At 47.9% G+C, this 24,300-nt stretch overlaps 2 protein-coding genes across 2 annotated transcripts in view; both read right to left on the bottom strand.

Moving 5' to 3' along the window:
* Positions 1 to 3,114: 3,114 nt before the first annotated feature.
* LOC129666886 (uncharacterized) lies at positions 3,115 to 4,701 on the bottom strand. The gene is made up of 2 exons (XM_055594229.1): positions 3,628 to 4,701; positions 3,115 to 3,548 (listed from the first exon to the last, which is right to left on the bottom strand). The coding sequence occupies exon 1, from the start codon at positions 4,570 to 4,572 to the stop codon at positions 4,207 to 4,209; it is 366 nt and encodes a 121-aa protein (XP_055450204.1). The 5' UTR covers positions 4,573 to 4,701; the 3' UTR covers positions 3,115 to 3,548; positions 3,628 to 4,206.
* Positions 4,702 to 13,309: 8,608 nt separating this feature from the next.
* LOC129666744 (NACHT, LRR and PYD domains-containing protein 1a-like) overlaps positions 13,310 to 24,300 on the bottom strand; it is a gene marked incomplete at its 5' end in the record, with an annotated part of 33,558 nt that continues 22,567 nt past the window's right edge. Inside the window, 5 exons of the mRNA XM_055593985.1 lie at positions 13,310 to 14,239; positions 15,270 to 15,314; positions 20,503 to 20,644; positions 21,491 to 21,616; positions 22,073 to 22,335. Coding sequence (XP_055449960.1) covers positions 13,947 to 14,239; positions 15,270 to 15,314; positions 20,503 to 20,644; positions 21,491 to 21,616; positions 22,073 to 22,335 — 869 coding nt within the window. The remainder of the gene's footprint in view (positions 14,240 to 15,269; positions 15,315 to 20,502; positions 20,645 to 21,490; positions 21,617 to 22,072; positions 22,336 to 24,300) is intronic.

Here is a 24,300-nt window from a genome sequence, read left to right as displayed (position 1 = left end):
GTAAGCTGTTAGCCCCAGAGTCCATCAAGAGACCTTGGAGAAAATCTGATTCCCTTTATGGCATTTTGTTTTGTTTTAGTTTTTTTTTTTTCAGGCAAGATTTCATTTGCTCAGATTGGCCTCTGCCTCCAAAATGCTGGGATTGCCACACTTGTTTTACTGTGGCTTTTTATTTAAATGAGAACTTTCACTTAGCACAGGGGGAACCTAAGGTTGTTGAACAAGGACTCCTTAAAAGATCTATTTATGTTGTAATTTCTGGGACTGTAATTTCTGTTGCCTTTAAAGGAAGAGGGTCTTTGTAAAGATAATTGAGTTAAGTATGACGAGATCATCTTGAATTATCTAAGTGGCCCTAATCCAGTGGTGATAAATACACATCTAAAGAGAAAGCAGAGACGGGCTTGGGAGGGTGAGAAGAAGATTTGACATGAAACACATGTCTTGTGACCTAGACGGTTTGGAACACTGCGTCCACCAGGTGAGAGGTGGGGCACAGGTTCTCAGCCTCCAGAAGTGGCTCTGTGGACATGCAGATTTCTGGGCTCGCAGCTGTGACCATGTATTTCTAGAGTTTTGAGTCACTGAGGTTCTTTTTTTTAATTATTTTATAGCAGTCATGAACCTAGTGAAATCAGAATAAGGTAGCTCATAAGTTTGTAGGATACTTGTTAGGGAAATAAGATGCCCAGAGAGCAAAGTTCTGACATCCCCCTCATGCATAAAGATGTCCACTATGGCCACAAGTACTTATGTGACCCAGCTAAATCAGAATATAAAGACTCTTGTTTTTGGTATTAGGGATTGAACCTGGAGTGTGCACTAAGCTACATCACTGAACTACACTGTTACGTCCTAGAATTGAGCAACATAATAGGATGGATAGATTAGGTTTTTAGTTTATGTGTATGAGTGTTTTGTCTACAAGTTCATGGAGTGCCTGAAGGGACCAGAAGAGAGTGTCTGATCCCCAGAGCTGCTGGAGTTTCTTAAGGAAGCTTAAACCCTGTCTTCTGCAAGAGCCGTGAGTTCTCTTAACTCATTTCTCCAGCTCATGGGTAGTTAGTTTTAAGCAAACCCTAAAAGGCTGCTTATTAATAGGCAGGAAAGGGCTTGATAATTTGGCAACCTCAAAATTGGTATATTGTTGATGTTCAATATAGGGAAACAGTCACCTGCAGAATAAGTCAGTGGAGGGATGCATAATCCCTGGGGAACCTGAGCTGCCGAACAGGAGGGTAGGCCAGACGTGTGAGATACTAAAGCAACGTGGGTGATGGGAGAACAGTGGCTACAAAATACAGGCCACTCTACACTCCGGAGGCAGAGGCTGGCGGATCTAAGTTCAAGGCCAGCCTGGTCACAGAGAACCTTGTCCTGAAAAACCAAAAAGGAAACAAATAGAAACAGATGAAACATTGGAGTTCAATAGAACCATTGGAGTTCAAAGAGTGAGCAGGTGTGTGGAACACAGCCCCAAAAGAGACAGTATTGGAGTGTGGGAAGAAAAGTAACTGAATGTTGGGTCTGGGTGGGCTTGAGGAAGGCAATGATAGGAGGATGTTAAAGGCTGGAGTACAACAGGGAGACTGTATTGTGCGACAATAATACATGGAAATAAGGGACAATATAGCCCCCCCCTTTTTTGTGGTACTGTGTATTGAAGCTAGGGTTCATAACACTGAACTGCACCCCAGACTGGGGCTGGATATTTGAAGTTTTAAACAGTTTTTATTTGTGTCTCTGTGTGCCGTATGTTGCTGGGGCATACGGGGCATGCCTTTGAGCTGGGGTCAGTGGGTGATGGTGAGCTGACCACAGTAGGGTGCTGGGGACCCTCCAGTCCTCTGGAAGAACAGCACATTCTTTTGTTACTCATTTGGTTGGTTTGGGTTAGGGAGGGAAGGGTTTATTTCCTCCTATTTCAAGATAACAGTCCATTACTGAGGGAAGTCACGGCAGGGACTCATGCCAGGAACCAGAAACTGAAGCAGAGATCTCTCAAGGAGCTGCTTACTGTCCATGGCTTGCTTTTTTATTTTTAAAATTAAAATATAGTTATATAATTCCCCCCCTCCTCCTTCCAACCCTTCCCATGCCCCTCTTTTCAAATTCATGGTCCTTTTCTTAAATTGTTAATGTTTTGCGTGCTAATTCTGTTTAGTGTCGTTTGCATACATAAGCCTCACCCATCATACCTCGACAACATGGCTGCCTAAACGAGACCGGGACGGAGACAACACCGACACACGTGCTAATGTGAAGCAGTGGGCGGGGCATCTTACTGCAGGCAACTGAGGGATGCTGTGTGTGAGTGTGGGAGAGAGTACGAATACCATTTCCTCCGGGGATCAGCCCCTAACTGACTACGTACACCATGCCACAAGCATTCTAAACAGCTGAACCATCTCCAGCCTTGACACTGACATCAACGTTGAGATTGTGAGGCAATACGTTTAACTGGTGTAGTTGCTAGAACTAGCAACTACATTTGGGGTAGAAAATGAGAACTTGGGTATCAGGAAAGTATAACATGGAATAACATGTTGAGGAATGGGTAGCTGGGCTTGGGGTTGGGAGGAAGGGATCTGCTGTTGGGATTAGGTGGGAATGTGCTCTTGGAAAGCACTAGCCCGTAGGGATTCAGTGGGGAGCAGTACTAGACCCTGTATCCACGGGTAAAACCAGGAGCTGACTCCAAATCCCGTGGAGATGTGATTTGGGGGAACAGTGGGTGTCAGACTTGTGGCACTTAAAGTGCAGAGAAGCAAGATGACCAAGTCAAGCGGAGACGTGATTAGGGACGCCAGATTCATAAAAGCGCAAGCAGTGTCAGTCGTGGGCCAGATCCCTTCTCAGCTCTGCTGCTCCAGACGTCCCTTGATAGGCACGTGGGGACACAACGGAGGAGCAGTGGGCATTGGCACCTTGTAGCAAAGGCGGACTGTTGTTGGGGGTGACAGTGACGGGAGCTGCGGGGTGGGGGATGTACCCAGGAGTGCTGGGTAATCTAGGCAGCTTTAGAGGTGTGGCGGGGTGTTTTAGGAAGCGGGGCGTGGACTCGAGCAGAAGCCATCCTATGTTGGGAGTTAATGGACGGTTGAATGCAGAGGAGACAGAGAAGATGATTTATTCCATCAGACACACCACGGTTACAGACATTTCCATAGTACAGCAGTGTTGGCGCTCAGCAGCTGACATCCATGAGTGAACGGTGTGGAGGCGAATAACCTGCGAAGGTGAGGTCTGAGAGGACAGGTCCTGGCGGGACTCTTAGCGACAGTCCCCAATCCCAACCCCTTCATCTTGGGCCCACAGCTTCAGAGGGTCTCCAGGTACAACGAAGTTGCTGGAGAATTCTCTAGCATAGTCCTCCCGTGGACCCCAGCAAAGAAAGGCCCCCAGTCTCATCTCACGGAATCCACGAGTTTTAGGCCTCCGTCCCCGAAGGCTGTGGCTCCTGTTCCACACAGTCCAAAAACCCATCTTGAGCATTGGCTTTCTGGTGGTCTGCTACAGGCCTCGCATCCTCCTGGGAGCCACAAGACCTAAAGCACGGGGAAAATGCAGAGCCGTGTCAGCCCCAACTCTGAGGGACAGGACCACAGCTTGACCGACGCCACTCACCTCCTCCAGCATCTGGCCACACCCGCCGCTCTCCCAGGTCCACCAGCTCGGTGCGCAGTCTCGACCTAAAGAGGTCCTAGGCACAGCTGGCTCACCCTGGGATGACGCAGCAACGTGGGAGATGACACAGCTCCAACACTCCCAGCCCGGGCACCCGCTTTCCTCGTTCCCTCTGGGAGTCCGCAGGCTCGGGTCTAGCTCATCCTTTAAGCAACAGAAGGTTGGACTCGTTCTGCGCTGTACAAACAAAAATGCTGGGCCTTCACTTCACAGAGTGACAGGGTACAAAGACGATCGCAGTTACAGACACGGTTCAGTGCAGTCCAGGATCATAAACATAGACACTGATTGCGCTCGATGTGCGGGCGCAGGAGCACCGCATCCCATCGCCAGCAGACACTGGGCCATCTGACGAACAGTCAGACAAAGCGGCAACACAGAAAAGCAGGCAGCATCAGGAACGCCAGATGAAGCGGACGCAGCGCATGTCCAAACGAAAGGCCGCGCTTCTCTCTCCCCTCCCCTTCCCACCCTTCGAATCTGCGCCCACCCGGTCCCACCCCGTGTGCCCCTGGCCAGTTAGGCAAGCTGCAAATGGATATAGGTGAAGATGCATGAGGTGATGGAGAAGGCTATGGCCGCGTAGATGAAGATGGAGAGGTGCGGGAAGTGATCTAGATAGCAGCCCTCGTCCACCGGAGGCTCCTCTTCCTTGGGTCCCGAGCGCGCAGAGGCCTTTCGGGACAGCCCGGCGCGGGGTCCCGGAGCCCTACCGCCCGCGCGCCGAGCAGATTTCCTGCCAGCTGATGATGCGGACTTGGGTGCCCGCGCAGTGTGGCCCTCTTCCTGGGGCGGCTCATCGAACAGGCCCTCGGATTCAGGATCGGAGTCGAAATACATCTGCTCTGGACCCCAGGGCTTGCGTGGAAAGGGACCGTTAGCCATGGGTGCAGAGCACGGACAGGATAAGCTGCTGAGACAGAGACGAAGTCCCTGCTGGGTCGCAGTGCAGTGGGCGGCGGCCCGCACTGCAGCAGTATCTCTACTCCCTGGGTGGGTGGGTGGGGGCGGAGCAAGCGGAGCAGGGGGCCCCTGCGGTTCGGGGCCGCTCTGCCCAGGCGCCACTTTCTCTGGCTCCTCCTTTCCGCCCACAGCCTGTTGCAGAGGTTGGCCAGCCAGCTTCTAGCGCCTCTCAAGTCTTGGTGCAGCGAGGTCTGTCTCCATAGCAACGAGACTGGTGCGTGAGGGAGGAGGTGAGAGGCGTTGGGATCTCCTAGCTAATAAGGGGGACTTGGCACCCCGCCCCGGAAGCTGAAATGCAGCGCACAAAGCAACAAGCTGTGTGGGGAGTTTCCCCAGGGTTTTATTTCTCCTTTTCAAGGACAGGAATAATGGAAGGTCTTAAAAACTGATAAACAAAAACGCATTTAATGAGATGAGGCACAAAAGGCGCAGCTTTGTAACCAAAGGACGTTGCATTGTTGTCTGAGAGCCAGACACATGAAAATCAACGGAGAAAGGCCAGGTTAAGTGACCAGGGTAGCCACTTAACCTGGTCACTGTGTGTATTCACTCTCCCTCACTATCTTTATCCCTCCCCCTCTTCCCAGGCTGAATTCCTGATTCCCTTCTGGCTCCCTCAGAGGTGTGTGTGTGTGTGTGTGTGTGTGTGTGTGTGTGTGTGTGTAATGCATGAAAAATTAACATAATTATGAAAAAAGGGGGGGGGGAGTTTAATCGTGTCCGCACTCAGGAGACCGAGGCAGTTCAGCCTGGATGTATAATGAGGCTCTGACTCAAAAGACAAAAGCAAACAAAAGGATCTAACAAAAACAGTATCACAATAAAACTTCCACAAACGGGGTCCAGAAGTGACACAGGTGAAGACTTGCCTTCCCATCCCTCTTCCTCTTCTCTTTCTCCTCTCGCTGCTCTCTCTGCATCCTATTTCACATTCATCCACGTTCATCTACTTCCAGCCTTTGGGGCATTTCACATGTGATTTGAAACAAATCCTCCCAGAGAGCCAGAAAATTGGCTGAGTAGGTTAAAGGCACTTGTGACCAAGCTTGAGGACCTGGACTTGGTCCCCAAGAGCCACAAAATAGGAAAGAAATGACTCCAGCAGTTGTCCCCTGAACTTCACAGATGTGACATGATGGATGTACACACACACACACACACACACACACACACACACACACACTAAACATACATTCGCACACTAAATTTAGTGTTGAAAAAGAAAAAAGTCCTTTCAGAGACTTTCACGCCCTGAATCGTTTCTCACCTTGCTTTCCAGCCCTGGATGGTGCACTCCTCTCTCATGGCTGACCTCAGCCATGCTCCTGGGACTCTAGAAAGGTGAGGGACTTAGAAAATAGCCTGCCAGTTCTAGAAAAAGCATATACTTACGATGTAGCCCAGGGGGCTGGAGAGCTGGCTCAGCAGCTGAGCATGGCTGCTCTTCCAGAGGATCCATGTTCTATTCCCAGCGCCACATGGGGACCTTCAGCTGTCTGTAACTCCAGTTCCAGTGGATCCTCTTCTGACCTCCCTGCGTGCCAGGCATGCACACAGTATGCAGGAAAAACACCCATATGTATAAAATTGTTTTTAACAGTTAAAGGGGGTGGAGGACAGGACCTGAGTCTTACTCCCACCGTGTAGCAGACCTCCTGCTGCAGCCCTTTCCTTCTCGCTGCCCCGTTCCCAGGTGATCTTCCCAGAGCTCTTCTACAGCCTCTTCTCCCCACACTCCTTTGTCTCAGCTGCCAAACCGAGGAGGCAATCCTGGAAACAGGCTGGCCACGCCGGCCAAGGAATCACATCAGGGCCTTGCTCAGCCATCATTAAAGAAGCTTTCTCCTTCAGTAGATGGGAACAAATACAGAGACCCAGAGCCAGAAAGTGTGAAGAGAGTAAGAGGCCTTGGAACACGGTCTTAATAGGAGATATCTATTAATCTCTGCCCACAGGGCTCAGGGAACCCTGCAGAAGAAGAGACAGAAAGATGGCAAGACCTTGAGAGGATGGAGGACGCCAAGGAAACAAGGTCCTCTAAACACCACAGGGCCGACACAGACATGAGCTCACAGACTGTCAGCACGCACAGGGCTGCACGGGGCCGTGCTGGATGGGATCCCAGCACTGGGAGGAGACCTCTCTCATCTCTCTGTCTCTCTGCCTGTTTCTCTCTCTCTCTCTCTGTGTGTGTCTGTCTATCTCTGAGTCAGGATTTCTCTGTGTAGCCCATGATGGCCTCAGAATCAGAGATCCGCCTGCCTCTGCCCGGGTGCTGGGAGTCAGGTGTAGGTGCTGGGAGTCACACCTGGGCACTAGGAGTCAGACCTGGGTGCTCTGGGAGTCACACGTGGGCTCTGGGAGTCGGGCTCTGGGAGTTAGACCCGGGCGCTGGGAGTCAGGTGTAGGTACTGGGAATCACACCTGGGCTCTGGGTAGTGCTCCTCCTCAGGGCAGGGAACTGGAAACAAACTCATCTCCAGACCGAGAGGAGAATAGTTACTAAAGTGATGCTGCATTTGAGGCTGGGGGCCTGTGGTTTGGTGGCAGAGAGTTTTCATAGTGTGCACAGTGGCTGGGCGTGGATTAATTTGATCACCAGAGAGAATTATCCTGAAATTGAACAGGTGTTTGTGATCATCTAAGCCAGGATTAAATGGTTTAAGATCACACGTGCTAAAAGGATAAGAAAGGTCAGCTGCATTTCCACAGAAGAAGCCTGGGATGGAAAGAGTTCAGACAGGAATTTTCAGCTTGTTTGATGGTAGGATCACGTGATAGTGTCACTCTCTGTTTTCCAAATCTTGTGCGTCATCATCATGTTATTTTTGTGTGCGACAAAGCAATTAGGAGGTGAGAAAAAAAAAGTATCAGAGCTAGTGCCTGTTGTCAGGAGTAACAAGCCCTGTGATGCCCTGACCAGTGCCCACACACTAAAGTCTAGATGGCCCTGTATTGTCTAGCGACCACTTGCTCAATAACAGTTGCTAGGCAACCAGGGACAGGCTAGTCTTCTGAATAGCATCATAGCATCGATCTGCCTGCCTCTTTCCATCCACTTCTCTCCAGCTGTGTCATTTTCTTGTCTACCAGCCCCCGTCTCTCACTATCCTCCTCCCGTCTCCTTCTGCCTGGGGCTAACCTACCGACAGCTCCCCACCACTTTAGACCAGGGGACCCCCGCCACCGTAGAGCCCTTCACAGCACAGACAATCACGGGAGTCTGACGTGTTAGTCGGCACAGGCTGAGTTAATGCTGGGCGAGCCTGCTGTAGCATGAGCTGGCACAGGGACTGGACGAGTCACATCCCAGTGTGTAAGCCAAAGCGGGACAGAGAATGATGAGCTCCTCGAGGGCAAGACCCTAGCTTAAAATGTTCATACAGCGTTGGCATACTGTGTATGTATGTAAACTGAATGCTTTGGTACATAAAGTGGAGGAGCCGCAATTACAGCAATGACGATGTCCATATCCTGTCATCTGTCTTCATGCTCCTCTGCAGTCACTCCTTTTTATCCCTCCCCGCACGTTCTCTACTCGGCAGCCAGTAATAGTGCTTATGTTACTGTAGCTTTGTTCACATTGCCTGGAACTTTATTCACTGATTAAGAGGGGTCCCCTTCGGCTCTCCAGGCTGGCCTTGAACTCCAGCCCTCAAATGAGCCTCTTGCCTCAGTTTCCTAAGCAGCGTGGGTCACAGGCACGTGCCACTATGCCTTTTGTTATTTCACAAACTACGTGAGGGTGGGTGCTTCGATTTTAAAAGTTTGGCATATTGTTCTGGAGGCTAGCTAGGTGGTTTATCTGAAGATGGCTTCTGCTACGCCATTACAACACCACAGAGGGAGTCCTAACGAAGGCAGTGTGAGGGCTCATCACGGTTCACTCCCAGAAACTAACACTAAGAGGCCCCGGCTCCAGAGAAGTCTGTGGCCTAGGATTTTGTGTAACTGGAACCACACATTCTAGCACAGTTCGAGCATTTTAAATTTAATATTTCTTTTCAATTTTATTTGTTGTTCTTTTAGTATTTTCTTTCTTTCTTTCTAACATAGTATTTTTTATTAATTATTTGGGAATTCCACCCAATCACACTTGCTTCCCAGCCCGCACTCCACCCTGTGCCCCCAGTAGTTCACTTTTAACTGCTAATTGTAACATAATATTCTGCCATGAAGGGCCCACTGAGGTCAGAGGAGGGCACTGCGTGTCTTGGAGCTGGAGTTGGAGACAGCTGTGGGCTTCTGGGTGCTGGGAACTGAACTTGGGTCCTCTGGGTGAACGGCCAGTGCTCTTAACTGCTGAGCCGTCTCTCCGGCCTCATTCTTCTGCTTGTCTGTTAGTGGCTCGCTTGTCTCTAGGCGTTAGCTGTTAAGCGTTTAGCTTCTAGGACACTCATTCACAAGTCTTTGTATGGACGTGTGTGCTTGCTTTTCTCAGGTAGGCACCAAGTTACAGGATGGCTTGTGCTATCATGATGGCTTCCAGTGCCCTGAAAACCAAACAAAGGAGCTGCTTTGAATGTGTGTGTGTGTGTGTGTGTGTGTGTGTGTGTGAGTGTGTGTGTGACATTAGTCATTAATTAGGAGGATGCTGACTTTCATCGAGTGACACCCTCACTTCCCAAGCTAGAATTATCTGGGAAGAGGAACCTCACTGAGAAAAGGCTACAGACTGTGGGCAAAACCTTTATTATTATTGTTATTAATTAATGATTGCTGTGAGAGAATCTGGTTTACTGCCGGCAGTGTCACCCCTGGGCTGGTGGTCCTGGGCTGCATGAGGAAGTAGGATGAGCAATTCATAGAGTGACTCAGTAAACCTGGTTCCTCCATGGCCTCTGCTTCAGTTCCTGCACTGACTTCCCTTCATAAGGAACTGTGCTGTTGAAGCAGAGACTGAAGTAAATCCGGTCCTCCCCAAGCTGCCCTGGCTCTGGTGTTTCATCACAGCAAAAGGAACCCTTACTAAGGCCCATAATAATAATTTAAAATGGGCCATTTTATTGAGCCACCACCATGCATATATGAATATATATCATGCGTTGATCGCATGTGTTCTTTTTAACCTATTTCTCCTCCTCTTATTCCCTTCTGTTTTCTAATAATCATTCTATTACTTTTAAATCCTTTTTAAAGTTTTTTTTTCTCTGTTACTCAGATTGTTCTTAAACTCCAGAACTCTAGTAATTTTCTCACTTTGGCCTTCTGAGTAGGGGCATTACAAGCCTATGCCATCAAGTCCAGTAGGAATGTATATGAAAAATATTTTGAAAACAAGACAACACAAAACATTTCTTCCCCTGCTAATCTCTCCTCTGGTCCACTTGTGTCAACATTCTCTTCTCTGGTTCCCTGTATGTAGCTGCCCATTGCAAGTGCCATGCCCCACGGTAATTAGAGTAGACAGTGGCTGTCTTCTCTCCCAAGGTGTGTGGTCCTTAGGGCAGCAACTGACTTTTCTGTTCTGTGAGAGGCAGGCTTGCCATGAAGTCAGGGCTAAGTGAGTGTTTATGGAGTGGCTCAAGGGGACTCTGATAGTGTGTGACCTCTGTCACTGAGCAACCACTACAGCACAAGGCTCGGGCCCTGGGAAGGGATGTCTACCATCTACTAGGATTGGAGGGACAGGAACTATTTTAGGCTGAGGACTAAGAACTAAGAACTGTAACAGAAATACATACATATGCACTCTGAGGTGATGGGGAGAGACCCAGGTCCAAGGTCACCGTCATGGGGGTAGGGGAGAGTGCCTGCAGGAATGACAAGTTCCTCGGAGACAAAGCATGATAAGAGAAGGGGGAGAAGCTGTGGCCTCTGATGCTTGTGGAGGGTCAAGGCAGTGTGAAGGTCAGCGTAGCTATGGAAGCCTCTACAGCAGGGAAGTGGTTCCTCCCAGAGACAGAGGGAAAGGCAAGACCCCATCCTTTGGTCAGACATGATAGCTCTTAGGTGACTAGACACAGAGGGTCAGGTTCAGCAGTTAGGCGTCACTGGCGACCTGTACTCTGTGGCCTCTGGGACCAGCCAAGAGTGCTGCTGGCTTAGAGCACGTGGGCTCATGGGATCCATGGGGAAGCTGGAGAGAGGGCTGTGTCTGGACACCTACAGAACCAGCGTGGGACCCTCAGCCCTGATCCCTGCTGTCCACTCACATTCAGCCTCATCACATGATTCGAAAAGTGACCTCCAGGGCCTCCATGTCTGTGTGGACCACCGGGTGCTTCACATTTGTGTGGGACACTGGCTGAACCATACCTGTCTGTATATGACCCTTGTTCCCTGAAAACTGCGCACCGCCTGTGTCAGGAGCTCCTTGTCTTGAATCTCATACAGAGAGTGGAGCAATCCAAAAGAATATGAATGCTGGGGCTGGGCCTCCTCCAGGACTCTCTTTGGTAGCTTGCTCCTCCTCTTCCGAGGGAGCCAGCAGGTGAAGATCTTCTCCATCTCTTCCATCCCCTGTTCACTCACAAGGCCAGATAGGAAACGCTTGCTGGGTGCATCAAACAGCTCCCTCCTTCCATGTAATTTTAGCTGCTTTTCTACAATTTTGAAGTTTTCATGATTGTCCTTGTCCTCCTCATAACTCAAGACAGAGAACATCACTGCAAAGAACTCCTGGAGACACGGGTGAGCAAAGCTGTAGGTGGTGGAATTAGGCTGCTTCAGAAGGATACCCACATTCATGATAGTAGAGATGACAGATCCAGGTGTCTCTGTCTCCTGAGATCCCCTCACTGAACAGACTTCCTTCTGCAGACCCCTCTCAGCAGCCAGTGAGCAAAGCCCTCTGTGGTAGTTCCCCAGGGAACTGGGAGATCTGGGAAAGGTGGTGCAGATAGAGGGCTGTGGTGGTCTGTGAGGTCAGGGAGAGCTCGCCCCCATGTTCCATCTGCTGTGACAGGCAAGTGTAGACCAGCCAGCTCACCCAGGGAACCAGACACAGGGTGGAGAGCACTGGGTCTGATTCAGCAAAGCTAAAACTCTAATCGCATCTCTTTCCTCTGCAAACATTTGTAGAAATACTCCTCCATCCAAACTCAGAAAAGCCCATCCAATGCAGCCGCCCCAAAGTTTGGCTATGAGTCAGCATCTGCTTTGATACCCTGCTGGGTAGAGCCTTTCAGAGGCCCTCTGTGGTAGACTCCTGTTCTGTTGTCTGTTTTCTCCATCTTCCAAATTCTACCCCATTTATCCTTCTGAATGAGGATTGAGCATCTTACCAAGGTTCCTCTTTCTTGCTTAGCTTCTTTAGGTGTACAGATTTTAGTATGTTTATGCTATATTATATGCCTAATATCCACTTATAAGTGAGTAGATACCCTGTGTGTCTTTCTGCTTCTGGGATACCTCACTCAGGATGATCTTTTCTAGATCCCAACATTTGCCTGCAAATTTCATGATTTCCTCGTTTTCAATTGCTGAGTAATATTTTTTTGTGTAAATGTATCACAGTTTCTGTATCCATTTCTCAACTGAGGGACATCTGAGTTGTTTCCAGCTTCTGGCTTTTATGAATAAAGCTGCTGTGAACACGGTTGAGCAAATGTCCTTGTATACATGAGCATGTTTGGGATATATGCTGAGGAGTGGTATAGCTGGATCTTGAGGAAGTGCTATTCTTAATTGTCTGAGAAAGTGCCAGATTGATTTCCAAAGTGGTTGTTCAAGTTTACATTCCCACCAGCAGTGGAGGAGGGTTCCCCTTTCTCCACAACCTCTCCAGCATGTGTTGTCACTTGAGTTTTTGATCTTAGCCATTCTTATGGGTGTAAAGTGAAATCTCAGGGTCATATTGATTTGCATTTCTCTGATGACTAAGGATATTGAACATTTCTTTAAGTGTTTCTCTGCCATTCAATATTCCTCTATTGAGAATTCTGTTTGTCTCTGTACCCCATTTTTAATTGGATTACTTGATCTGTTGCTGATAAACACATTTTATTGACCGTAGACCACAGCTGGTAACTTGACACAAAACGGTCTTAATTAATGGGAATTTACAGAAAAAAGAAGCTTTTCCTCAGCAATTTTATTGTTATAATTTTTAAAATTATTATTCACACAAAAAGTGTAAACCTGACAATGTTTATTGTATAAAGTGTATCTCTCCCAAATCACTGGCTTGGGTTAAATGAATTTGCAAAGTCTCTATTTCTACATACTTATTGTCCCTATGGGATTCACTGAAAGATTTGAAACTTACTGCAGGTTCAGGAGTCTCTTGCTGGCTCCACACTTTGTGATGTATTAAAATGACAACAGCTGTGCAGGCTGCAGATTGCATCTTGAGACACCAAGCACGAAAAAAGAATAATAACATTTCTTGGAAGAAAAATTAATACTGAGATATTCTGTTAACTACATGTTTTCCCTGGGAATGTGCCATTATCTGACTCATTATCAGCAAACCTCTTGTCCACTCTGCAGGCGACTTGTCTGGAGGAGCCAAGTTCAGAACGTTGGCTACAGAGATGGTTTCAGTGCAGATTTGCTGTTGACACAGAAAGTCTGTCCTGTCATGGCTTGTTCTAGAACATCCCAACCACATCAGTTAAGGAGGCGCGGGCTACCTATAGACTCCAGGACCTTGCATTCCGGCAGGAGACAAGAAAGAAACGTGACCTTTATACGTGAAATCAAATTTAATAGACTCATATTCCCTTTTGTAGGCTTTAAGAAGCTCAGACCATCACGTGTGGAAGGAGCATTGCACATCAGGTTCCTGAGCTGGGACTCACACCTCCAAAGGGCAGATGCAGCTGAAGGTGTCAAGTCCCTGACAAGAACAAAGGTTGGTACAGGTGCAGCTGCTCAGGATCCCTTCACAGTGTGCACTAGTCTGCGGTGTTTGTGCTGTGAGCACCGTGTTGTGTCACGTGACTTCCTACACCTGTGTTGCTGAGCACCGAGTGTAAAGAGCCCCTTCCTTTCCCATTCCCAAGACAGTCACTTTCCAGGGAAAAGTAGCGTCTCTTTCTTCCCAGTCCTGCTTGTATCATGGTGGGTCAGGGTGGCTCGTGGCTGGCCACTCTGACCATAGAGCTGGACAAGGCCTGTATAGACTTGCAGGCTCCACTGGGTGTTTTCTGAGATGCTCAATCTGCATGAACATCTGGCTGGGGAAGGCCAAGAGGGGACCTCTGAGTCCCCAAGAGGTGTCCTGGATACAGTGCTGTCATAAAGACAACTCAGATGGCCAGTGGGTGTAGATGGAGAAACGGAGAGCCACAGGAGGGTCAGGGAGAGTCAGGACCCTAAGTAGAGTGCTGACCCCTCAGCCACTATAGATGTCAGGATCCCACAGAGACCCTGCCTGAGTTCTCAAAGAGGTCCATGATCAGGTAAGGATGGGTTTCCTTCAGAGCCTGGTAGAGTTGGTCTTTGCTGTCCCTGCTCCAGGAGCGGCTGAAGCTGAAGAGCTTCCGCATCTTGTCTGGCCTGGTGGCTTCAGCCCGCACGGCCTCATACTCCTCCTCACTCAGCACCAGACCATGCAGCTTGTCCAAGACAGGGTCCACTGATGTCACACGAGCCACCAGCTGCTCCCGATACTGGTCCACGAAGTGCAGCAAGACAGGAGCATCTAGGAGTGAAGATGAGGTTGGCAGTGAGCAAAGAAAATCTCCTTCAGGGGCTCCTACTGGCTGCTCACTTCTTGCTCTTTTCATCTGAAGCCCTGGCTGCCCTTTGCCTCTGGAAGGTCATTTCTTCCTCTTCTTCTTCTTTTTAAATGAAAACAGCTGTCAGAAATGTCTGTTATGAGCATTAGTCCAATTGGTTTTTGTCTGACACAGGATCTGACTGTGTGGTCCTTGGCTGGCCAAGAGCTCAGATCAGCCTGTTGTGCCTAGAGTGCTGGACTGAAGGCATATTGCCACCATGCCCATCTCCCAATCAGTTTTAAGTCAAGTTTAGAATTATGGGGTCATGTCCTGTAGCCTTCACAAATACAAGAAAATCTCAGGACTCAAATCCATGGTTGTAGCATTAGTCATTGGATGAAAGCACACTTTTCATGTCCACCTTCCAGAAAAGCTGAATACTAAACAAATTTAATGTCTCCATCATCACAGAAGAGTGCTAAAGGCGTGGCACAGCCTTGACCAACTCAGTTTTCCTGTCTCATCAGCAAATCAAAGATTTCCACTCCCAACTTCTAACTGCTTGCCGAGATCATTTAAATTAATCTGTCATGAAGAACTGTCACCAGCAAATACTTCTTTTTTTCTTTAAGAAATACGTTCTTACTATATGACCTTTCAAATTTTGAATATGAGGCATTGTTTCTTCAATGGTAAACACCTTGGGTGCTCTAAGACCTCAGTGTGTATGGCTTAGTTATTAGTTATTAAGGCAAGTTATTAGTCTGACATTTTGCCTGACCAGTGCATGGGGTCACAGTGGGTCCCTAAGGTTGGGAGTGGGTGGAGTTATTGTCACCATGGAAAGCAGAAAGGGACATGAGAGGAACTGTATTCTGGCTTTGCTCCTCTCCTACCTGTCCTGGTGAGGTCTGCAAAGTGAGGATTTCTCCTTTCTCACTGCCCTTCTCTCAAGATGATCTACCTGCAGAATACCATTGGCCTCTCTGGCCTCTTACAGTCTTTACTAACCTCTGGGGGCTGGAGCAGTCCTGGGCAGGGCAGGTCTGAGGTCCCCTGGAAGAAAGGAGACATAAAACCTCTGTCATGATGTACACACCCACACTCAGTGCACTCTGTGACAGTCCCACCCATGCTTGAGATCTTGAGAATGAACCACAGATTCTGATATTGTGTGGAAGGTGAGCATTTCCTCGGTTATACAGGGCATCTTAGTCCCTGAGCCTTAATCACAGAGAGAAAACATGTGAACGAGCAATACAGGATCACAACCTCAATTTTATCCTAGACTGAATTCCTCACAGTGAACGAACCAAGTCCCATGCCAGATGGATTAAATCAGTTGACATCTCATTCTGGGTAAAAAGCTACTTTCTTGTACTTGTTTGACTTTATATTTTCAGATGCCACAAATGTGAATTCTGGATTTGATGGCAGAATCAAGATGAATGAAGAGTGAGCAAATGGAAACAATGAGTTACTTTTAGCAACAATTAAGACAATTAGTAAACCTCAGCTTACAAATGAACCCCGGGGGTTTGAGGAGACTTTAAATTTATTGTGCTCTAACAGTTTAGGAGTCAGCCCAAGGACCCAGTTTGTAGTATTGGAAGCCTGGTTCCATCTGTATGAAGGAAGGATGGTACTGGTTCCAGTCCACACTTACTGGACCATCTTGGAGCATCGTGACTTGTAGATAAACTTAAGCATCTAATGAAGAAAGTAACTGAGTGTCCAGGAATTTTAGAACCAAGATATAAGATTGGGGGTACAAGTGGGCTGTGATTACAATCTTCCAATGCCTGAGTACTTTCCCACATGGAAAGGAATAGATCTTAGTGAGTTCCAAAGGACAGTGTTAAGAAAACAAATATGTGGAAGAGGTTGGCATAATATAAAGAAAAATAGCTACATTGCTCCCATCAGCTAAGCATTTATGAACAGCATTTCACTTTCCCAAACATCCTACCAGTTCCTCCCTCTTATCTTCAGTGTAGAGGTGAGGAAGGTCAGACTTGTCTGTTAAGTCATTTTCTAGGACTTCCTGATGAGTAAATGCTAGAGTGAGATTCTAACTTTGGCCTGATGCTGGAGCAGGTCAGTTCTCAGCCTGTGGATCATGCAGGTGCAGGCAGAGCAAAGACTATTCTCTGACATGTGTGTAGTCTGTTTGTAGCATCCCAGGAGCAGGAGCCACCACTGTGTGACACCTGACAAGGGTTGGGCATCCCCAGAGGTCTAATTAGAGGAACTTGCTTTTGGCATTGTGGGTGCTGGACTAGGACTGTACTGTTACTGAACTTAAAAATTTTCACTATTTTAACTATTTCCTCTTGTCTATGTCATCTTGAAAGAATGCATGAGTTAAAATAGTAAACAAACAAAACAAAACAAAATGGTTGGCAGAAAACATATCAATAGAAATGCAAAAACTCTACAACAAAGACTTTAAGACATACATTAAAGCAATAAATCAAGAAAGACCTCAGAAGATGACTCCCCATCCATGCTTGTTTAAAAGAATCAATACAGTGAAAATAGGCACTCTACACAGTCAGTGCAGTGCCAATCAGGAGTCCAGGGACATTCTTAACAAACAGTAGGAATAAATTGCAGAAACAAACATGGAGCCATAAGAGACACAGATAGCCAATGTAAACTTCAACAAAAACCCTGTTATGGGAAGCGTCAGCACACCTGACTTCAAATTAACGCTAAAGCCATAATAATTAAAGCAGCATGGTAAGGACAGACATAGACACCCAGGCCAATGGAGCAGAACAGATGATCTAGATAAAATTCACAGGACCACAGCTACCCTATCTTTGTCCAAGAAGTCAAAATATACTAGAGAAAAGACAGACCGTTTAACAAATGGAATTGGAAAACCTAGATGGGAACATGGTGAGGAATTCCAATCAATGCCTGAACATCACATTTAAAAACTCAACGCTGTGTAAGAACAAATACCTGAATCAGGCGGAGGAAAGGGGAGAACACTTCAACAGAGCAGCACAGGTAAGGACTGTCTGGACAAGACTCCGGTTCACAGGAAGCAGAAACAGTAGTAAATGTGTCAGATCTCGTGACACTGAAAAGTCCTGGATAGTAGAGGAGTAAAGATCCATGCAGGGATGGGACAAACTATTTCCTGGCTAACATCTGCCAGTAGAAGAGCAAGCAGAATATACACAGAACTCAAAATCCTAAATTCCAAGGAGATAACTCAGGGATAAGATGGGCCACAGTAGTAACCCGAGAATTCCCAAAGGAGGAAATGCACATGGCTAGGGAACAGTTAGCTATGAGGAAATTCAGGGTAAAATGACTTATGATTCCATCTTATCTCGTCCCTTGAGAATGTCCAATATCAAGGAAACATGATAACACACGCTGGAGTGGATGAGGGGAAAGAGGATCGCTCCCTCGCTGCAGTGAGTATCAACTAGTGCAGCCACTGGGAAATCAACCCACAGGCTTCTTAAGACCTAGAGCCACCATATAACCCAGCCGTTTACCTGTAATACATCCAACAAAATTTACATTCTACCATGGAGACATTTGCACAACCATGCTCCCTGAAGGTCTGTTCACAACAGCTAGGAAATGCAGCCAGCCTAGATGTCCACCAACACATGATTAGGGAACAAATTTGTGCCACATGTGTACCATGGAATTTGACTCAGGTGTGAAGATGACATTACGAAAGCTAGTGTACAGAGCAGGAAAAGTATCAAGCAACATAGTCCAGGTCCAGAAGGAAACACCACACCCCTCACGGGCAGTTTCTATCCTGGAGTCTTTAGCTTGTGGTGTTAACATGGAGTGCCCCGGAAACCTGAAAACTAGGTAGGGGTCAGGGCCTCAGGGGGGAAAGGTCGACAGCAGCATGGCGGTAAACTGAGGGAAGAGAGGAAACACTGGGGCAGAGATGTTTTAACTGGAAGAGTGTGGGGGATGGAGGAGGGAGGAGTAAGTGGGATGTTGTGTTAAAAATGAAGACAGTGTTTACAAGTCACAAGGAAGCTTATTTCTTGGCAACCCAATACAAAAACAGAAAGGAATTTGCATGCAAGACACCCTATGGGGCTTGAAAGGAAGGGTTTAGAAGTAGTGAGTTTCTAAAGAAAAACCCAGATCTGGGTGTGGGTACCGCCATAGGAGTTGTTGGGAAGGGAGGCTCTGGAGGTCCTTGAGACAATACAGGTTCATGTCTTTCTTCCTGGTTCCCCATCAGAACTAGAGGATAAGACTTTGTCCTGGACAAGGCGGTATAGAGAATCCAAACATCTTGGACATGTGGCATGGAGAATTCTAGGGGAACTGAGTTGGAAGCTTCCTTCCTGCTGCTGGGGTTTGATAGTGCTCTGACGGCTGCTGAGGAAGAAAAGGCATTGACCGCGGTCTAATGCGGTTGTGACCCTGTGATCCTATAAGCGTCCTGCCAGGACAGATGGTCCCACTGCTGCGATCATGGCACAGCTATGATGGGGGCAACCAGTGGGTCCCTGACGGCCCTTCAGGCTGCACAGGGTAGACTCTATCCCAAATATGGCAAGGCTGGGAAAAGAACAACAAAAGCAAAGAACCTCAGGTCTGAGGAGGGTGTAGGCCCTTGGGAGAAGCTGCTATTGCTGCTTAGCTAAATGGACACAGTACCAGTGTCCTTCTGTGTATCTATGTCTACGCCGCAGACAAAAGCATCTCTCAGCCTTCATCTTTTCACCTCTGCAGGGAATGGAGGTAACTGCAGATACTTATGGCTATTCGGGATGCTGAAAATGAAGTGTTTCTTTTTATAGTAATCGGGATGGAGCCTATCTTGTGGAGTGGGCCTGAAGTGTAATCACTGGTTGGTCCCATTATAATTGTAAATAAGACATTTATACCACCGCTTGAGACGTTTATACCACCCGCTTGAGCCTCAAGGATCATAGAGAAAGAGGAAAGAATATCTCAATAGAAGATAGAAAGAAGGCTTGTGAAGTGCTGTCTTGTAGCCTGGCATGACCGCGGCCATCATGAACTCATAACAGTGCACCTACTGTCTCTGGACCCACACTCGTGGGGCCTGACCATCTCTCAGCCACACATGGGGATGCACCTCACAGGGACAGGGCCTCTTACTGCTAAACCATTGGCAAATAATGAATTACTGTCTCTGGAGAGGTAAACATCCCTTCTGTAAACTGCTGGTGAGCTCACTGTGTTCTGCTGGATAGTTCAAAACCCAGGCAGAAGGTCCCAGGTCCCAAGCTTTGTGTGATGAAGGAAAACCTTTTGATCCTGGCAAAGAGAGTTCTAGAAAACAGGTGGGCTGGGAGGAGTAGGAGGGAGAGGAGAAGGTTTTTTCTTATTTTCTTTTTTTAATGTGGAGTGACTGGAATGTATTGTATGCATGTATAAAATGTTAAAAATAACATTTATCAATAGACATTATGGACGGATTGAAGAGCATATACCTCGCGTTGGAAAATCCTGTCAATTTAAAGCTGAGCTGTTACGTGAACTGGAGCCTGATGCTTTGTGCTTCTCAGCCTGTCACTTCCAGGGAGGTGGGGGCAGGAACCCGGATGCTGGACTGAGAAACTGGGGCTTAGAGTAGGGGTGCTTTGTATGTGATGTGTTCTGTGAGAAATGGTCATGTGTGCAAGGATTAGTCCTGCAGCAGTATCCTGAGGGACTGGTCCTGACGGCTGTGATTTTATGAGTGAACCATACACTAACGCTCTCATTGAGTGAATACTGAGAACAGAAACAGTCATGGAAAAGTGCACAGTGGAGGAAGCTAGCCGCTGGGGCATGGCCTGGAAGAGAAGATCTTGCCTGGACTGTCTCTCCTCGCCTCTCCTCTTCTCCACCTCCTCCTCAGCACTTCCCCTCTCCCTGCCTTGGAGCTGCCCTGTGAACAGCCTCCTCTCTCACAGGGAAGCCCCCACTTCCCTCATGTCCTGTTTCACCTCAGGCTCAGAGAGATGGAGGCAGCTGACCATGGGCTGAACCTTGCTCGAGGACCTGCATCTAAACACGCTTTTCTCTTTTGAAGGTGTCTGCATCATGTACTTTGTCACAATTGGGAGAAGCTGACTAGCCTAGCATCTCAGGCTACACTGTGCTCAGACCACAACCTACATAGCTGTTCCGGTCACTTCATGGCACCAGGAGTTAATGACACTACACCTCCCTCCCTCCCCCCTCCCTCCCTCCTTCAGCCTTTAGCGTCTCTGGCTTTCAACTCATTTACCTGGTTTCAGCAAGGCCTCCCACATGGGATTCATATGCTTCTTGTCTGCGATTTGTAGCTTAATCCCCGAATGCATGTGGCCAATGTAGATCTCAGAGAAGAGCTGGGATTCCCCAGGGCTCCGGTAGCACAGCTCCAGTTCCTGGAGAGAGAGAGAGACAGAGGGAGACAGAGAGGCAGAAAAAGACATAAAGAGACAGAGACAGAGAGAGTTGCTGTGTGAGAACTCACTACTCATTCTGTGAAGGAGGAATGTCTCCACTCCCAAACTCTCTTGACCTTGCTCACCATGTTAGACACTGGCTTCTTTGCACTGAGGTAACGCACAGCCTTTGAACACACATCTTACTCTGAAGGTTGCGGCTCTGGTGGAACCCCATCATGCTGTTTCTTTTCTCAAACTCTGACAAAACCCTGACAGGAAGCAACTTAAGGAAGGACTTTTATTGCTGTTTAGCTTCATGGGGGATGCAGGGAAGCTGGGGCTCCTTTCTTTGTGACACTGCTTATGGTTTGGTTTGTTATGTTCTCAGATTGAGCAGTCTGAGGTGGGGAGCAGGGCATGGCTGTAACCCTCAAGGCCTGCCACTGATTACCTGCTTCTTCTAGTCAGTCCTCACGTATTTGTTTACACAAATTCCCAAATACTACTACTGTCTGGGACCCAGTGTTTAAACATTTACACTGTCAGATGAGTGGAGCTCATCCTGAAAGCCCTGCTCACACATCCTCAGCCTGGGCTGGAACTCTCCATGTTACCTGGACCCTTCTCTATGCCAGAATGAATCTAATTCCTCAGGAACTGATCTGCATTCCTGTGTGGTCCCTTAAATCACCTAACTTTGATGTTTAGGTGTAAGTCTTGCTAATCCCATTCCAAGTCGCTTTCTCCCCATTCCCAGTTTTCTGCAAAGCCTTGTGACCTGCCCCACAGGCTTCCCAAGCCTGACAGCAGACTCTGATGAGCAGCAAACAGCTGGATGCTCACCTTTGGGATGATTTCCAGACCCTCAGACCCAGACACGATGTAGCGGGAGCCGATGTAGAAAGGGTCTACGGGGGGTGGCTTGTTTATTCGCACAAACTGGAACTTCATTTCTTCATCGTCAATGGCCTAGGGAACATTGCAGACAGAGATTTAGCTAGATTTCTGGTCCGGAACATCTGGTCTGACTAAGGTGAGGTGGTCGATTAGCACATTTTTGAGGGGCACCTGGGAGCCGTTCTATCTGTGTTTTGCCACACAGATTGTTTGAATTATTGGTCCCTGCCATGTTCATTTTGAGACTGGGGTCGCTGCCAGGGAAGGTGGGCCTGGCCACATGTTGACAGTGTTGCAATCCGTCCATCTGATAGGTGGAAGAGCCGTGTAGAGTTTTGCAAGGGGCCATTAAAGCAGTTGTAGGGCCTGTGGTGTGAGGGGCCACGAAGAAGGCAGAATCACACACCAAGGCTCCCTCATAGAACACATCCACAGTCCCAGGAAAGAATCTCTCCAAGGTGCTCACTAGCTATGACTCAAGTTTTCTGGCTCCCACCCAGGACCCACTTTTGTGGTTCTCAGTGTCACCTTCCGAATGGTGCAGTCATTGGGGATCAGGTAGAGGTGAAGTGTGACGTCCTCGAGATGGAGGTGATAGTAGATCAGTGTGATGGAAGTGATGGGGATGAAGTGCCCTACAGCAGGGATCATTCTCAGTAGAACTCCCATTGGGGAGAAGCTTGGGTTTTCCAGGACTGTGTAGTGCTGCTCCACTCTGGCTGGCGTTTCTAGGACCATCCCGTGTTCTTGAAAGTGGGCCACATGGAACAAGGAGATGTCCATCTGTCCCTCTGTGGAAGAACAGTCAAAGATGCAGATTTAGTGTTTCCATTGATCCATACTTGGATGGGAATTAGCACCCTGGACTTAGAGTGACTGTGGCATGAGAATGGCTCCTATAGCTCGTGGAACTGTTTGGGAAGGAGTAGGAGGTGTGGCTTTGTTGGATGAGGTGTTGCTGGGGTGGGCTTTGAGGTTTTAAAAGCTCTTTCTGTTTCCAGTTTCATTTCTCTGTGTCCTCCTTGCTGATAAGGAGGTAAGCTCTCAGATACTGCTCCAGTGCCATGCCTGCCTGCTTCTGCCATGCTCCTTGCCATGATGGTCAGACTCTACCTCCCTGAAACTGCAATTCTGTCTTCTATAACTTGCTTTGGTCAAGATGATTTTTTAAAAGATTTATTTATTTTTTGATGTCTGTGAGTAAAACTGTGACCAAAAAAAAGTTTTAAATATTATTAATCAATGCCCAGCTAAAATGCAGTGGGAACAATCAATCATTTCCTCACCATCTATTCAGCATGCCAGGGAGGGTGAATGTGACTGGCTTCCAGTGGTGATTCTTTCAGACTGCCTCTCATTGAGGCCCCTTGGCTTTGTCCCTGACTAGCTGCTGGGTGAGTATTCACAGTGGGTAGAGGTTCTTGATGGTCTCATCATGGGTGCTATAAAAAAAAACAGCCTCAGAGGCTATAGTTAGAAACTTGACAACTGGCAGGTTCTCTGAGGTGGTGCCGTCAACAACCTCAGTGTCTTGGGTTTTGGCAGTGTACTCTAAAGTCTTTATTGCAGAGTGGAGTTTGCTGTTATGAAGGAGAAGCTGGGGGAAGGTTTGTCCACTGAAGACAAAGCTGGGTGGATCCCTCCACGGTTAACTTTAGATGTGAACTCTGTAGAGTCTAGAACCACCTTGGGTGTGGGCCTCAGGGCATGCTAGGAGGAGATCATCTTGATGGGTAATTGGTTCGGGAAGGCCCAACCACTGTGGGTGGCTCCATTGCGTGAGCTAGGATGCAGGACCATAGGATGGAGAAGGTCACATGAGCACAGCCTCCACTGTTCTCTCTCCTGTCTGTGGATGTTTCCCAGGTGCTGCAGCTCCATGTTCTCAGACTGCCGTGTCATGATGAGCTGTTCTTTGAACTGTGAGGAAGATAACTCTTTCCTCTCTTGAGTTTCTTTGGTCAGGTATAAAGTTACCCGAATAGAAAATAACTGGTAACAATATTCAGGTAACAAGTAAAGTTCTCTGAATAGAAAATTTATACCAAGAGGGTGGATTGCTTTAAAACGAGCAAACAAAAAACCGGAAAACCCTGAACATGTTGTTCTTTGGCCTATGGAACGGCTTTCTGGCTGGAATGTGGAAGAGTTTGGTGTTTAGGACTAGGAAATAAGCCCATGCTGAGGGCAGAGCTTATGGGGGAGCTTCTGGTGGATGCAGGGAAGACCAGATGCTGAGCGCCAGTGGGGGCCAGATCATGGCAGTTTCAGAGAGTAGCAAGGTTTCTATTGGGAGCTGTAAAAGGATCCATTCATGTGACAGTTTGGTCAAGAATCTCGTTTCAGTGTGTACATGCCCTGATTATGAGTGAAGCTGAATTTAAAGATGAAGGACTAATGTCACAGGAGAAGTGTCAGGACAGAAACTGTCTGAATGGCTCTGCAGAAGCAGCTGCACTTGTTAAAGGGGTCAGCATCACTGAAGAGAAAGCTGTTGCAGATTCAGCTGTACTTGTCAAAGGGGTCAGCATCGCTGAAGAGAAAGCCTTTGCACTGTGGCAGCAGGAAAGCTGTCCTGAGGGCAGAGCCTCGCTCTTCATGGGCTTCATCTTGTGAGAATCCAAACTGCTTTGGAAGGTGAAGCCTTAAGTTTGGGTGTTCCCTGTTCCACATGTACGCAAGTGTTTCGCTATGGTCAGTCCATTACACAGCTGTTGGTGTGGCCACATCTCACAGTTGTTAACAGAGCTTGGCAG

Source organism: Psammomys obesus, unplaced genomic scaffold (genome assembly GCF_907164565.1).
Source record: "Psammomys obesus unplaced genomic scaffold, mPsaObe1.curated_primary_1811, whole genome shotgun sequence".
Classification (NCBI taxonomy): domain Eukaryota; kingdom Metazoa; phylum Chordata; class Mammalia; order Rodentia; family Muridae; genus Psammomys; species Psammomys obesus.
The sequence above is the reverse complement of the archived record's forward strand: the minus strand, read 5'-3'. Positions and strand labels throughout refer to the sequence as shown.